General features: G+C 36.2%; 1 protein-coding gene and 1 long non-coding RNA gene across 2 annotated transcripts; both read right to left on the bottom strand.

Moving 5' to 3' along the window:
- Nucleotides 1-426: 426 nt before the first annotated feature.
- LOC106906442 (uncharacterized) lies at nucleotides 427-7,098 on the bottom strand. Its single transcript, XM_088016252.1, has 11 exons — nucleotides 5,801-7,098; nucleotides 4,130-4,396; nucleotides 3,516-3,815; nucleotides 2,969-3,241; nucleotides 1,876-2,118; nucleotides 1,672-1,785; nucleotides 1,527-1,539; nucleotides 1,345-1,436; nucleotides 1,058-1,171; nucleotides 910-969; nucleotides 427-787 (listed from the first exon to the last, which is right to left on the bottom strand). The coding sequence occupies exons 1-11, from the start codon at nucleotides 6,114-6,116 to the stop codon at nucleotides 711-713; spliced, it is 1,869 nt and encodes a 622-aa protein (XP_087872378.1). The 5' UTR covers nucleotides 6,117-7,098; the 3' UTR covers nucleotides 427-710.
- An 8,085-nt stretch (nucleotides 7,099-15,183) lies between these two features.
- Nucleotides 15,184-16,602, bottom strand: LOC148153981 (uncharacterized). The gene is made up of 4 exons (XR_015766270.1): nucleotides 16,537-16,602; nucleotides 16,322-16,372; nucleotides 16,050-16,112; nucleotides 15,184-15,958 (listed from the first exon to the last, which is right to left on the bottom strand). It is a non-coding gene; the product is annotated as an uncharacterized LOC148153981 (long non-coding RNA).
- Between the last annotated feature and the right edge of the window lie 80 nt (nucleotides 16,603-16,682).

Below are 16,682 nucleotides of genomic sequence, written 5' to 3'. Positions count from 1 at the left end.
AAAGAACCATAATTATGCTTTGTTCTGTGAATACTTACGGTGAATATCAATCTATAGAAAAAAAATGGAACAAAGTTCCATTTAAATAACCTTTTATTGTGAAAGGGAAGAGTTAAAACTACATCATGACTTCAAAATAATGCGTCTGTTTCCTACATAATGTTAGCTTATGAATACCGCTTTAAAAAAATGCATTCAAAAAGGCAAAAGTAGCGACTTTTTAAGGTCAGCTCTTGGAAAATGTAAATTGTAAAGATTATTTTTTCCAAACATAAATTACAGACAAGCATTTGTAACTCTGTCTAGAGTCAAGACGTTGATAAAAAAAAGCATGATTTATTCTCTTGTAGTCAAACAATCCCTTTCTCAGATTAAATAGAATATATATATATGTTTAAAGTTACAACAGTGAAATGAAACCAAATATTAGGAATGACACAAATAAAAGCTTTTATTTAATTTACAGGCATATAAAATAGATAAAAAACATTACTGAGTCAACATGTTACATAAATAAGAAAAACTCTGGTGTTTAGGCAGAAAATAAAAAATAAATGACTTTACAAAAAAAAAAAAGATAACTGGTTTTATATATAGAGCTCACTGACAAGACTTGTGAAATAAGATCTATCAGGTAATGGTTATGTGAGCTTTTATGTAAAAGAAAAAAAATGCACGATTAAATAATATGCAGTTTAAAGTTAACCCAACTAGCTTACTCTCTTCTTAGATCCTTTCCTGACTTCAGAATAAAGTGCTGTGTCAGCTGCTGCAGCACTCAATGCTTCTGTAAATGGAGAGAATAAATGTAATAAATAAATATCTGATGAAAATTATGAAATATTTACCAATGTAAAGTGTCATATATGTCATATATATTAGTGCAAACTGTATTGCTGCTGACTGTACCTGCAGCTGCTGTCCTCACATCGGAGTAAACAGCGCCCTCTTCTGGCTCATGATGCCTCCCTGTTGGAACAATCAAATTGGATTCATTTGTAACCAAAAAATTAATAAATTTTTGGTAAAAAAAAAAATCATTTGGTAAAATCAAAACCTTTCATATCCAGCGCACTGTGTTGGACTCTGCCTCTTTTGGAGGACTTTGTTTTCTGTTTGGTGTTTTTGAACTTAATATCAGCGTATGTGACGTCACCGGCTTCCTCTTCAGCTGGAACAGAAAACAGTTTCATATCTGGGATCAGTCTGCTGACACAAACATCCCGTTGCAGTCTAACTACATCTAAAAGTAAACGGCATGACTTTAACTTAATTTTTTGTTATTAACATCCAAAATCTTCTGAATATGTTGCAAACGAGTGTGGATGTTATGCAACCACAGACCATGAGAAGACAAGCTGTATTCAATGGTCGAGGTCTGATTGAGAGGTTGATCTATAGCAGATCCCTGATCAGCGATCTCTGATTGGATCACCCTGGAACACAGGAAGTCAATTTGAAACAGCAAATTACAACACTTATGCTTCAAGTTTAAGGTGAGTGGAAATAAAAAAAAAAGTTCTGACCTCTGGGAAGAACCTGAAAAGAATTGTGATAAAATAATGATGTTAATATGCTTTTTTCTTTTTTTAAATTTTGTATTTGTGACATTGTATGACCTAATAAAACCGGTGAGCTGTGTAATGTAGTTTTAGGAAATGAAAGTTTCACCTTTGGAATGTTTAAAGCAACACAGCAGCAGCAGCAGAATAATAAATACGGATCCACAAACTACTCCAAGAACCAACAGCAGTGGAAATGAAGAGCTCCCAGGTTTGGAAACACCTGGGTGAAGATTTTTACCTATAAAAATGTTTTCATTTCTCACAGAATTGTAATGATTAAAAATGCAATAATATATTGAATCCAGCTCACCTTTAACTCCCATCCAGCTCTGAGGTGAAACTTCTCCTGAATGTTCACACTTGTAGAAACCTTCATCTGACTGAGACACTGCAGAGATCTTCAGCTCTCCTCTGCTGTCATTTTGGATCAGTTTGTCATGATGATAGAAAATCACATCAGAAAGTTTGTTTTCTCCTCTCCGTCTGCAGCTCAGAGTAACAGAAGCTCCTTCAGTCACAGGATGGACGGGGCTCACCAGGAGAAGATCTTCATCTGGAAACCAGACAGAGAAAAACATAATTTATGATATGAGGCTTCAGTAATAAATCAAGTACAGTGTTTTATCCACCTCTTAATTGGTTAAGTAAAAAAACACTTAAAAAAGCTAAATATCTTACAAATGTTTACAGTATGTAGTATATTCTTTTCTAATCACTGCAATCATTGCAATACAATGTGTTTGATTTATAAATGCAGCTCTAAATAACTGGTCATTTTAAACAATGCCAGTCACTATTTCTGAGTAGAAACCAAAGTTAGAGACGTTGTAATAAAACTTGGCATTTTAAAAGTCCTTGTAGTGTTTAGAGACAGAGTCAGAGCTGCTGCCATCAGAGCAGAATGAAAACCGGGATTTTGAGTGCAGCTCTATCCAGCACTCTAACTAAAGTGAGCAAATGTATACAGTCAATGAAAAGCTAATTCCAGAGAATGATAGAAAAGAAAAACACATTGGCAGAGTAAAAAAATATGGAAGTGAAAGAGTTTTAGTTCTGCCACAACAGAATTAAAAAGAATCAGTTGCATTGATCCTTTTTAATTATTGCTATTGAAAACAAAATTCTATATTCAGTATTCCACTGAAAACAGGAAGAGGAAGATGATACATTGATTTTTCCATTAAAAAATTTATTCATTTAAAATATTACTAATCTAACTTCTAACCCTAACTCATTGAATTTTTTGAAAATTGAACAATTTTGATGGTTATGTATTATAAACTATGTGGAGTTTCTCAGATGAACTGTCCAAAGAAATTTGTTTCAGAAATATTTTAATACATTTCCTGTGACAATTACACACTAAAAAGTAAACAAAAAACACACACTGGATAATAACTTACTGTGTAAGGTGATGTTGACTGTGTTGCTGAACTCTCCTGATCCAGACTCACACCAGAACACTGCTTTAGAGGAAGACTGTCTGCTAACGACACATGAGGATCCAGACATTTTCATCCAGTCAGAGCAGTTTGGTATGACGGTCAGGTCACCTGATTCTGAAAACCTCTTCACTCTCCACTCAGAGTTTCCTCCACAGTTCAGAGTCACAGACTCAGAGGTGAAGTGTTGCTCTCTGTCAGGACTCACTGAGAGAGACGCTGCTGGATGGGAGACTAAATAAAACAAGATAAAAAGTATATATATATATATATAAAAATTCCCTTCTCACCCTCTGCGGGTGGTCTCTTTCATCCTCTGAGCTCGGGTCCTCTACCAGAGGACCCGAGCTCAGAGGATAACATTATTAACATGTCTTTCAGACAGTTTTTGCTTCATTAAGTTTGTTCTTCTTTTGCAACAAGTATAAACCTGAACATTTGTCACATTGCACATGGGATTATTTTAGGTATTACCAGTGTGTCAAAATTAAAAATACAAAGCACTGACCTGCAGACCAGACAAACTTTGGTTCACTGTAATCAGTAAAATACTTTGGGTTTCCTCTTCCAGCTCTACATGTAAATCCTGCTGTTTGTTTCTGACCGTGAATCATGAAGGAGTTCTCTACAGTCCCACTGATGCTACCAGGCAGCAGCTCATATCTGTAGCCATTCTCAGACTTATGAGGAACAGCTTTATACCAGTAGATCCTCCAACCTGCAGACTGGTCGTCATGGTTACATCTCAGAGTCACTGAGGCTTCAGGATTCAGCCATGATGGAGACACAGTGAGGACTGGCTTTGGTTCTGTAGGACAGAGAAATGTTTTTATAATTAAAAACATGTTCCAGCTTCTATAACGTATGATCACAATATTATAGAAATAAAAGTTGAAAATAATATCAATAGTGACCTTGTTCACTATATTTACTTACAGCCAACAACATTTTTCAACCAAGACAAAAACTGCTGAGATACTTTATACAGATAAAAAATAAAAATCCTTAAAACATCTAGTCTACTTTTCATGTGTTCACATGTGCAAGAGGTTACTGTGAACTACAGTCACTATTAGAATCATTCAAATACAAAGCAAAACATGTTCATATATAATAACCTACTGTATATAGTGATGTTGACTGCATTGCTGAACTCTGATCCAGACTCACACCAGTACACTGATTCATGGGCTGACTTGCTGTTGACGATACATGAGGATTCATTCATTGTCCACCAGGTGGAGCAGTCATACAGATATGACTGAGTGTTTATTTCTCTATAATATCTTATTCTCCCATCAGTAGATTTTCCATCACATTTTAATGAGACGTTATGATCAGTGAAATGTTTCTCTCTGTCAGGACTCACTGTCAGAGAGGCTGCTGAATCTGAAAAACAAACATTTGCAAACATTTAATTTAGTAAACAAAAATGATTAATTTACTGAATAAGAACATTTGTATACTTTCCCATTTATTTATTTCTGTTATTGTTAAAGCTGTCATTAATTAGACTGTATGCCCATCTAATCCACAGGAAAGGAACAGTTTACTAACTTTACATCCTGTTATAGGTTGCTGTATTTAAATCCATGTAAAAGTTAGTCATGAACGTGGAACAGAAGCAGCTGGATGTAAATTGGTAAAAAGGCAGCACTACATCAGAACTCATGTCACTTATATTTTCCTCATCCCATCTCATCATTAAAAAACGTATCCAGCCTAGCCCTTAATCCTAACCCTACTTGTCCAGCTCTACCATTTGTGTGATTGTTCCTGCTTATGTGAGTTAGGAAGGTAAACGATATTTTAGTTCAGTTCATTTATTTCAGTTAGGTAACTTTCATTAATATTCCCCCTTTTTTCCTACCATGTAGTTCCGAGTTATTTCTGGTTCTATTGAACATAAAACTGACCTTCTGTGACTAAATGAGTTCAGTACAGTTTCTATTTCCCGATGAATTTCTAACATTGAAAAATCTGCAGGGTCCTGTCCATGTATTTCTTAATAAAAGCGCTGTTAAAGGTTTTCTGCTGATGATCAAATCATGTAATCTTTGTGTTTGGCGCCATCCTCTGACTTGGAGTAGTATTGTTCTAGGTAGCATGCACAAGGTCACATATTCTGAACCAAACATCCACTGCATCCTAGTGAGCAGTACACATGTTAGCCTTCACACTGGAATAATGGAAGCAACTATTGGCAAAGTTTGCCATTGTGGAACTGATTTTATTCTAAGGGAAAAAAGCTTTATCCAAATTAAATGTCTTAACTTTGTTTAGACTTATGTAACAGATGTTGTTTAAGAATGCATGATGCATTATATTTTTAAATCAGGCGTGGACAGATAAACTATCTTGGGCTGCATTTACCACTGAATACATCTTGTTTAAATCAGTACTGTGTACTTTTCATTGACGCTGTTATACATACGTTATCTCTGTGGTTTCTCAGATCTGTTCTCACACACTTATAGGTGTTTTATTGTCGTCTCTTTGACCTTCTTTCTCTCCTCTATTTCTTATCTCACTTTTCCCCTTTTTGCACCAAGTCTCCCTTTTTTCATATCATGTGTACGTTTTGGCAGGTTCTCACTGCTGTTTCCCATCTTACACTAGTTATAAGAAAGATAAGTTAACATCACACATAAATATATGTAATAAATGTGGAAAGTTGTCATTTTTTCACGATGCTATATATATGTATGTTATGTCAGATTAAAAGTCAACATGAGAGTTTATCAGAGACATAAAAACAAATGAGAGAATAGATTAGAGTAGAAACAAACTGACCTGCAGACCAGACAAACTTTGGTTCACTATAATCAGTTGATGACTCTGGGTTTCCTCTTCTAGCTCTACATGCAAATCCTGCTGTGTGTTTCTGTCCAGTAATGATGAAGGAGTTTTCTTTAGTCCCACTGGTGTTACCAGGCAGCAGCTTATAACTGTAGTTCTTGTTTCTTAGATCAGGAACAGCTTTATACCAGAAGAACCTCCATTCTGGAGATGAAGGTTCAGCTTTACAGCTCAGATTTACTGAGGCTCCTTTAATCAGCCATGATGGAGACACACTGAGGAAAGGCTTTGGTTCTGTTAAAGACAGCATTTTATGATTTATGTTTTTTATAATATTACCCTTATTCAGATTCTTATTTTTAAGATAATCAAAAAATGTCTCATTGACATTTCAAAACTAGTGAACATTGTTTTAGCCCAGTATTTAAAATAATTGATCACAAACTATTAAAAGTTCAACAGTGGTTTTAACAGCCACTAGAGGGCAGCTGTCATGTAATGCAGGTGTCACTACAGACATACTTATAACACTTAAGAGGTTATGAGGTATTTCTTAAAATGAAATAAACAAGATAAGTTATTAGAATAAAAGTGCAATCCTTTTTGATAAAGAATGAGTTAATGGACGGGTAAAAAAGGAAACATTACCTTGAGTTTTTCCACACCCAAGAAGAGGACTGAGACCTAAAACCACAAATCTTATCAGATGTCACATAAAAATGAAACATGAAAGGGGAAATGTGAGAAGTCTAAAATAGATGTTTTCTTTTTCTTTTTTTTTTTTTTTTTTTTTTTTTTACATTTCTACTAATAATTGTAACAATACAGGTGTAAGGAACTAAAGATGTGACAATATTTTATTAAAAACAAAGCTTTTCTTGCAGAGAGCAGTTCACATGCATTAAATTGACTCGACTTTCAAATACTTTATAGCTATTTGCCTCTGCTCATTATTATGAGTCCACATCTAAAGGCGGATGCTTTAAGCTTTCCATGCTGCTTTATATCTAAAGTTACAAAGGAGCCAGATATTGAAGTGCCCTTCTTGTGAGCATCACGTTGAGGATGTTTTTATTCAACAGAAACGAATCCAAACGTACCAAACAGAGCAACACCACCGATAACCATCAGGTCAGTGTGGTGCAGTATGCTATAGCTCACATTAGACCAATGTGACGATGATCACAGAAGTAGCACACATTCTCTGTCCACAAGCCAAAATATAGAACTTAGACACAAAGACCTGTTTACCACCATGAGTCTTTTTATTCCATTCTGAGAATGTATGTGGTCAAAACTTCCTCCACCGTTTCTAATTATGCAGTTGACTGATACTTCTCTACAGTTCAGTCTGCATTGTCTTTTTGTGGCTACAGGACTTCAGAGTTATGCTAACTTTATCTACGCACTGTGAGAAGAGAGTCAAGAGATACTTGACAATGATAGAAAAAAGTGAACCTCACTATGTTCTTCACTGGCTGATTGCACTAGATTATTTGAGCACCAAAACAAAAGCTCATCAATTTTGGTTATGAAGGGGCTATAAAAGATTTGGTGTCTGATAAGCAAGATACAAGTTATGAGTCTAAGAAAATAAATATAATGTTTCTGTAGGCGACAGATGATTTAGACCAACGTTAAAGATCATTTGTTCGAAATCCGAAATACTTATTAAACTGACAAAACCTGAAATGTATTGTTTTACACTGAACAGATGCTTTTAAACCATTTTTAATGTTTTTTTTTTTGGTATTAGCGTCAGAGTGTGACAAACATGAACGACATGCAAACTGTTAAGCCCCAAATTACTCATTCTCCTGGGATATTTTGTAATATTTTGATTTTCCCAAACTGGCTTTTGACATTAATGTTTTAAAATGTCTGTGAATCCAATATCCCCCGCACTTTCTCGTTTTGTGAACTGAATCTATAATTTACCCCAAAACAAAACCCGAGGAAAAATAAAACAAAAAGCAACAGAAATTCTGCACAGTTAACTTTTTTGCCCAAAACTCGGCCCGTTTACATATTGTAAACGTTGCAAACATTTTCCATCGCCTGCACGCTTCAGAAAGACAAAGCGATCTACTTACAGAGTACGGCCAGCACCGACAGCAAAAGGTGACCCATCCTCACATCCAACACCGATGATGTGTCACTGCTTCAGACGTACTTCAACTTTTTTAACCATAGACAGACTGACATCAGAAGCCCAGTCACTTCTTAGCATGAAATAACTGCTATGTACAAAAAATTTTAGTCTTTCTGCTTCCTTCTTTTCTCTTGCACAACTTTCACACTGCTTCAGTGGTTTTCCTCTATGCTACACATTCACATTTCCTGCTAGACGTCAGGTTGAGCCTAGCTTCATATGCTTTTGCTCTTTATATCAAGGTAAAGGCACATAAAATACAAGTTTCATCTGGAAGTAATCAATGTGATTTTTGGGGGGATACAGACTACTTTTTATTTTAATCTAGATGTGCATTCCTGATCATTGCATTTGCTTTTTCAATGTCTGGTTATTTACAGAAGTGTCCACTCAACCTTTAGTTTCAGGATTTTACATATTTGACCAACATTATATAGAATATTATATAGAAGAAGAAAAAGTGAATAATTTAGCATTTGCTTTCTCCTTCCCTTTCTTCTATAAAGGCTCACCAGCCACTATATTAGGTACACTTTGCTAGTTTCAGGTTGGACTCCCTTTTGCCTCCAGAACTGCCTTAATCCTACATGGCATAGATTCAACAAAGTACTGGAAACATTCTTCCATATTGACACGATGGCATCACGCAGTTGCTGCAGATTTGTCAGCTGCACATCCGTGATGCGAATCTCCCGTTCCACCACATCCCAATGCTGCTTTATTGGATAGAGATCTGGTGACTGCGGAGGGCAGCTGAGTTCAGTGAACTCATTGTTGTGTTCAAGAAACCAGTCTGAGATGATTCACGCTCTCTGACATGGCATGTTATCCTGCTGGAAGTAGAAGATGAGTTCACTGTGGTCATAAAGGGATGAACATGGTCAGCAACAATACTCAGGTAGGCTGTGGCATTGACACGATGCTCTACTGGTACTAATAGGCCCAAAATGTGCCAGGAAAATATCCACAGCACCACCACCACCAACCTGAACCGCTGATACAAGGCAGGATGGATCCATGCTTTCATGTTGTTGATGACAAATTCTGACCGGACCTTCCAAATGTCGCAGCAGGAATCGAGACTCATCAGACCAGGCAACATTTTTCCAATCTTCTTTTGCACTGGTTCCCAAACTACGGCCCGCGGGCCGCATTCAGCCCGCCTCCACATTTGGTCCGGCCCCCTGAACAATACCAGAGAGTATTTAGATTTTTTTTCATATACCTAAGCTTTGAACCATGTGGTTTATAAGTGGATTTTTCTTCAACCACCAGGGGGCTCTTTTGCAGGAAGTGAAACATTGGAAGTCAAAATTGGAAATAAAAGAAGAAAGCGCCCATTAAAACAGAATTAGGTTTTAATAGGGAATTGAAATTTGAGAATGTTGTTGATCAATTAAATAGCATTGAGGGGAAAAAGAGGATTTTTCTTTTTTTTTTTTTTATAAAACAGGGATGAGAATTTGAGGTATTGATATTAGGATCCAATAGATGGCAGTAGTGCAACAATAATGGATTCAAGCTGGTGTTGAAATCTAAAGAAGAAGCAGAAGAAGAAAACGCCCATTTTCATTTAGCACATGCTAGTAGCAGACACGAAGGATCAGCACTTTTACTGTTACAGTTACCTTTCGGAAACTAGCGTAATCAGTTCAGTTAAATCTAAATTTGGCAACTTTTTCTTCTTCAACCTTAATAAATGTGATATTCAATTGACCTGTTATGACTCAAATTTTGGGTGTCTGCCACCCTCTGCTGCTGCTGCATCGTTGTGGAAAACCTAGAGTGGCAGAGATATCTGAGGCTTATATGTGTATGTTTACTGTTTTTTACATAAACTTTGGGGTCGCGGCTTATAGTCCAGAAAATATGGTATTTATTTCATAAATAGTGTTATTTCCTGGGTTTTTTCTGTGAAGAACCCAGAGAGGGCTATTTGATTGTGCTTTCTGGAAAACAATATATTTTTACATTTAGGCACTCCTGCGATCGTCACACTTTTTCTGTTACAAACTGACTCTGGCCCCCCATCAGAGAAGGGAAAAGTTATGTGGCCCTCACAGGAAAAAGTTTGGGGACCCATGTTCTATTGTCTAATTTTGGTGAACCTGTGTGAATTGTAGCCCCAATTTCCTATTCTTAGCTGGTTGGAGTGGTAAACGGTGTGGTCTTCTGCTGCTGTAGCCCATCCGCCTCAAGGTTCGACATGTTGTGCATTCAGAGATGCTCTTCTCTGAATGCAAGTGGTCATTTGAGTTAATGTTGTCGTTCTATCAGCTCAAACCGGTCTGGCCTCTGGCATCAACCAGGCATTTGCTCCCACAGAACTGCCTCTTACTGGATGTTTTCTCTTTCTTGAACCATTTTCTGTAAACCCTAGAGATGGTTGTGTGTGAAAATCAAATTTAATGATCCCTGTCATACATTAGTGAGGAAAAGGAGTTACACCCTTCTCCATCTGTAAGGTTTCCTTAATCAAGACAAAGAATCTGTTTTTTACCAGTGTAAAAAACATACAACATATTCCCTGTTGTCAATATTACAAAAATATATATCAACGAAAAAAAAAAAAGTTACTTCTCTCTGTGGTTCTGTCTTGGCATTTCAGGCATATCATATAGAGAAGCTGGTTGCCTACATGACTATAGGAAGGATTTCTGTAGCTAGTACACCAAATTGACTATATCACGACTGCATCCAGGATGAACAATGGCAGGTCAGATTAATAGCAACCTGTCTTTATCATGAAAAGCATTTTGAATTGTCTTGTTGCCAGAATGTGATATACAAATGAACTTGTCTTCTCTTGACATATGCTCAATCATTTGGGTTGTGTGTGTGTCGGAGTGTTTGTGTGTGGGTGAGATGATAAGTGTGTGCACAGAAACACTTGTGCTTGTGTCGAGTGGGAGGATGTGAGTGTGTTTGTCACCTAGAGGTGAAGAGTAGTTGCCGTGGAAGACTGAGCTACATGTGGACTGAGCTACGAAAGGTCACAACGACCTCTTTAAAAAGGATGAAAAACAAATTTAACAGTAAAAGCATCTTAATGCATAGTTGGAAGGTTTGTACTTTGAATTGTCTAAGCATCAATCAATCAATCAATCAATCAATCAATCAATCAATCAATCAATCAGTCAATCAATCAATCAATCAATCAATCAATCAATCAAATTTTATTTGTATAGCACATTTCAGCAGCAAGGCATTTCAAAGTGCTTTACATAATAAAAAACAAAACAAAACAAAACAAAAAACAACCAGCATGTGACACTGAATAAACAGTAAGAAAGAGAAAGAGATTTAAAAAAAAAAACGATTAAAAAAAGATAAAAACATTAAAACCCGCACCCCTGTCGTTATCTGGGACTCTAACCCGATCTGGGACTTTAGTCAAAAATGCCGTTTGACAAGGACTCCAACCTCTAGGACTTTAGTTAAAAGCATGAGATGTTTGGTTCTGTAGTGTGTGCCACCAGCTGTATAAAGCAAATGATCCTATTAATAGTGAGTTGTTTTTTTGTTTTTTTTTATACCACAGCCTGTATTTCCTCTCAGCGTGTGGTTAAGTTTAAAATGACGCAGTGTTGCTGGCAGACTGACTTCTAATTTTCACATATAGTTCCTCCATTGTTCCTCAGTCTCTGTGTACAGAACTGTTAGAACAAGAGTCTGTGAATATATATATAATTGCAAATCAAATATACTTAAATTCCTAATTTAGATTTGACAACTTATTTATTTATTTGTTTTTATTGAAAAGCAATAATTAAACTCCTACAAAATTGCTTTGGTAATTTTGTTTTACAAAACTATTAATCCTAAACCTTTTCTGCTAGCAGCTTTGTAGGCTTTTTAGGTTGCATTGCTAACTGTATGAAGCAAAACCTGTCGTTTTAAGCCTTGACCACAGGCTGTATTTCCTCTTTTCTACGTGGTTAAAATGGTAATGATGTTTTGTCGTTTGAAGCAAAAAACGAGGCTGAACATTAAGTGTGGTCTTCTGCAACATGCAACATTATTAGATGTGTGTTCACTAAACCTTATTTAGTCTGGATTTACTGAAAAAGCTCATTTATTTACATAAAATTAAACGACTATCAGCAAGTCTTAGACTTCCTGCTCTGACGTCATGAAGTTGTTGCTGTCCAAAGCAGAAATATGACATGTGAGAATTAGCGCCTGCAGCTGTATGGCTGTACACACTGTGTGTTTTTTTTTTTTGTATCTGCATGAGTTTGTTGGAGCGGGCACATGTCCGACCTAAACCTACATGTTATTGGTCAGTCCACTTTTGTTCATTTGATGGATTGGCGCTCTTTGTGTAAGCTAAATGTCACTATGGAGTGAAGCTAGCTAAAAATGAGTAAGCTGGGTTTTAACCCTCCCATAGTAGAGCGGTGGAGTAAGCTCCGCCTGAGCTCTTTGCCATGTGTGCGGTTCTGGTGGGATCGCCAGTTGGCCAACAATGACATCTGCCGCACCCTTCCTGAGCGATGCCCTAATACTGCAGGTTAAACAGTTAAATCTAGTCAAAACTTTGCCAAAAGAGAAGAAATTAAGCAAATGTTGTTGCTTCAGCTTCTCCTCTGGAAGTCTCAGACACACCACCTGAACCTGGGAATCTCCATCCTCCACCTCTCTTTGTCTTTCTGTCTTTATTATTTCGTAAAATTGTAAAAAAAACTAAACAAACAAAAATAAAAACGGTTAGATCTGCTGTATTTGTGGGCTATGTGCATTACGCACATATAGCCTACATTTGTGTGGTTTAGGTTTGTGCTGGTTTTGTGCGACATGCACATAATGCGGGTTGGAGATGTAGCTGTGCTCCAGTGGGTCAGGTGCAGCGATAGTATTGTGTGTAACCTCTGATAATGTCCTTCAGGCGCCCCTTTGTGTTTTACTGTAACACGTTAGCAAATGGTAGAGGTGTAAAACATTTTAAAAATATCTCTTTTTACATGGAATATAAACAAGCAACATTTTGTGTCAGGACAAGTAAGTTCAAATGGGTACCGATTACACCTGGTTTGAATATTTTCCTGTGCAGGGGAAAAAGAAACGACGTTAAGAATCAGAAAAAAAAACAAACAAAAAAAAAAAACGTGCCTGATATGGTAGTGTAAACAGTGCTGTTGACTCCGCTGCTGAACTCGCCTGATCCAGACTCACACCAGTACACTGCTTCATTGGATCGAAGACGGTAGATGACGATCCAGTCATTGCCCCAAGTCTGGAGCAGTTTTTGAAATGTGGCAGATAACCTGTTTCTGTAAACCTCTTTGCTCTTAATGAGCACAGTTATCTTCATTTTTTTAAGAGAGTCAGAAATGAAGTGTTGCCGTCTGTCAGGAATCAGTGTAAGTGTTATTAGTAGAAGCTCTATTTTGATGTTGAAGCTAATTTTGTTTTTGGGTGATGAAGAGTAATGAAAATAAGAAAATATACAAAAGTATCAACTATGCAAAAGTAGAGTTGGAAGATCACTAACAGATGCTCAATAAGATAAAGGAAGACGGTGACAGCTTGGTGTTTACTGCCTCAATCTGACAAACTCAAGTGACAAAACTTGTTTTCCTGTCATGGCATTCACTGAAGTGAAAACTGAGCTACGTGTTGTGAAAATGTCTTAGTGTTTTTTTTTTAAAGAATATTTCTGAAAAGACATGCTGAAAAAATACTTTTATAGTGGAAAATGATTTTCAACAGCACTGTTGATGCTCTGTTTATTCTCAAGAACCTTTAAATGAGATTTTATTCCACCATATCAAGAATTTCACAGTTTGCAAAAATGTTGAATGAAACAGGAAGGACTCTTCACAGCTCTGTAGAACCAACAGTTTAAGGTGTCATGCAACTCATGAATAAAATTAACCCCCAAAACTCTGAATGAGTCAGTGGAAAATTACATAAGTAGTCACATTCTTGTATTTATTTAGGGCTTAAATAAATACAGGAAAGGGAGGTGCAGTAAAAGACCGACAATCTAAATCTTCTCGGTTCACATTTCTAACCATAACAATGCGGCTTTTCACCAACCAGCATGACACTTTTATCATCTTTCCATTGTCAGATCAGTATAATCTGTTATAACTCTCTTTAATTATCTAGAACAATTAAAGGGATTTACAACACATTATTAAAGTAAACGTCCTTGCCAAAGGCCCATTAGTTAGCTTTCTAGATACAGTATGTTATTGACTGTTTTATCCAGCTTGTGTCTTCACATTTCAGAACTGACACAGACAGAAAAGTGACTGACATGCAGGTCAGGCAAACTTTTGCTCAGTGTATTTCATTAAATGTGTTTCCATTGGAATAGCTACCTGTCCACAGAGTACCTTGGCTCTCACCCATTCACATCTGGACACCTTGCAAGGACAAGCAGGTATAGATAATGAATCCATGGATGGATGGATGAAAGTGCGACATTCACGTCCTTCAGGGTCTCTATGTCCATGAAGAAAATTAGAGAAATACTGATACTTTAAGGCAGCAGTTATGTTGTGTGATAGGTCAGGAACAGTGCAGGGCAGCTTATCACCATAAGTAAGTAAGTAAGTAAGTAAGTAAGTATCCTTCCATATCTCCTGCTATTGTGTAAAAATGCCAATTGAAGCTCCTCTGAGTTTATAAAGTCATTGGCAGTCAAGTTGTTGAACTACACTTCCATCTGCTGAACAACTGTGGTATTACATGTTGAGACTTTGTAAATTCTCTCTAATAGTTTTGAAGGTACAGAGGATTGAACTGAACAAGTTGGGGTGGAAATAGCTTAATTATTATTTTTTAAACCGTTTTGTCTTTGTCTTTACATGGAGCTAAGTTCGTTTGATTTTATTGATACAAGTGATGGTAAAATGTGCAATATGCTAAACATGATTTTTATTGACCAAAAATAACAAAATCCTGATTAATAATGTAACTCTTTTTCTTAATATATTTTGCCACTTGAATAGTGTAAGGAATAGCCTTACACAGTTAGGTGTCCATTGCAACTAATTATTATGTTACGTCCCCATTTTGAATAGAGATGCAACATAACATGACCATCCGATTATTAAAGCCATTATACATTTCCTGACGAGAAAATTTCCACCACATTGTCGTAGGAGTTGTTTGATGACTTATCCAACATTACTATGTATTGATATAATAATATACGTAACATTTAATGAAAATGTGATGTTTTGCGGTGGAGAAGGACATCAGTAGACACGTGTGAGAAGAGTTAATATTTAATAAGTCATAATAATAACAGTTCTCAGGGGAAACATAAGAACCAGCGATGACACGGACTGATTTACAACAAGGACCAACTCAAAACAGGTGAATGTGTTCAACAAAAAGACAGGGGTGTGGATCATGTCAGGAAAACAAAGCTTTCTCATGATAATACAGAGACGTCATGACTGAAGTGGAAAACGTATCACGTTCGGTTATTATGGGGTAAAATTGAAGCTTTAGCTGAATTTAGAGCTTTCCAAAGCATATAAATTGTTACATACATTATGTGTGACCAAATTGTTAAGAGAAAATAAGACATTTGATATTTCTCCCCGATAATATTAATTCAGCAATAAAAACTCTGTATTAGTAAGATTTATGTCAGATTATATTACTTTGGACACCTTTACAAAAACTAAAGACTTCTGCAGACAGTTTCATCTGACATCCTGCATAAACTGGTAAAGACTTGCCTATGTGACAAATATAAAGTAGAATATTTACATGATGTTAAAAAAGAAAACTTGCATCAACTTACAGTAAACTATCCTTTTTACAGATATGGTGTATTCCTATAGCGACAGAATATATCTAAAGCATAAAAAATACAATTAACTAACTCAAATGATGTCAAAAACTGTAAAATCTAAAACAAAAATGAGAGATTTTATAGGTAAACCTCAAACAAGACGTCTACTGCTGCTCCACAGTTAACAAGTTTGATTTAAAATGTTGTTTCAACAATGCTGACACCATGCTGGATTTTCAATCTAAACAAATCATGAAAAAAGATCAGAAAAGGAGAAAAAAAATAAGACAAGATAACACTTTATAAAAAATACTTCTTGATGAGGTTTGTACCTGGGTTTTATTCTGCATCCACATTAGCATAGTCGGTGTTCTTCTCTGGATCATCATGTTGTCCTGTTCATGTGATTTTATGAAAGACAATTAATAATAACCATTGCTACTCATTCAGTGTTATCGTTACCTGATTGCTGAGGTGAATCAAATATATTATCATAATGAAAACACATTAATTCTGACCTGAAACAGTATTGTAATTCACTGCACTGTTACTATATTGTTATAAAATCTCCAGCATTATTTGATAATCAGACTTTATACTGAACCTTTTCCTGAGTTTTCAGGGCCTCTGATTGTTTCATAGACACAAAGGTCACCTAAAGGTCAATGAAAGTCAAACACAGATTAATTAGTCACTTTATGTCTGTGATACAGATGGACACTTAACAAATTTCAAAGCTGCAGCAGAAGTTTCTGTCAGAGTTGAATTTGGTGGATTCATAGATTAGTGAAAATATTCAAAACTAAGTGAAAGACTGACCATGTAGGAGAGAGGAGTAAACTTGATGAAGACGTTCATCCTGACCGACTGGCTGCTCTGAACCTTGAATGTTTTTCATAAAGACATACTTTTATGAAATTGTTTAGTTTTTAAAGATTTCTTGATTAAGACGTGGATGTTACAAT

This window comes from Poecilia mexicana, unplaced genomic scaffold (genome assembly GCF_051168715.1).
Source record: "Poecilia mexicana isolate PSO_F unplaced genomic scaffold, ASM5116871v1 scaffold_18, whole genome shotgun sequence".
Taxonomy (NCBI): domain Eukaryota; kingdom Metazoa; phylum Chordata; class Actinopteri; order Cyprinodontiformes; family Poeciliidae; genus Poecilia; species Poecilia mexicana.
This window is presented reverse-complemented; position numbering and strand designations above follow the sequence as displayed.

What these genes read in the sequence shown, in the direction of transcription:
- LOC106906442 (XM_088016252.1), bottom strand. Translation starts at nt 6,116, where the DNA reads ATGCTGTCTTTAACAGAACCAAAGCCTTTCCTCAGTGTGTCTCCATCA. An exon ending in AGTCAACATCACTATATACA is followed by an intron (nt 3,816 to 4,129) that starts GTAGGTTATTAT and finishes TCTGTCCTACAG; the next exon opens with AACCAAAGCCAGTCCTCACT. An exon ending in GAGCTGGATGGGAGTTAAAG is followed by an intron (nt 1,786 to 1,875) that starts GTGAGCTGGATT and finishes ATCTTCACCCAG; the next exon opens with GTGTTTCCAAACCTGGGAGC.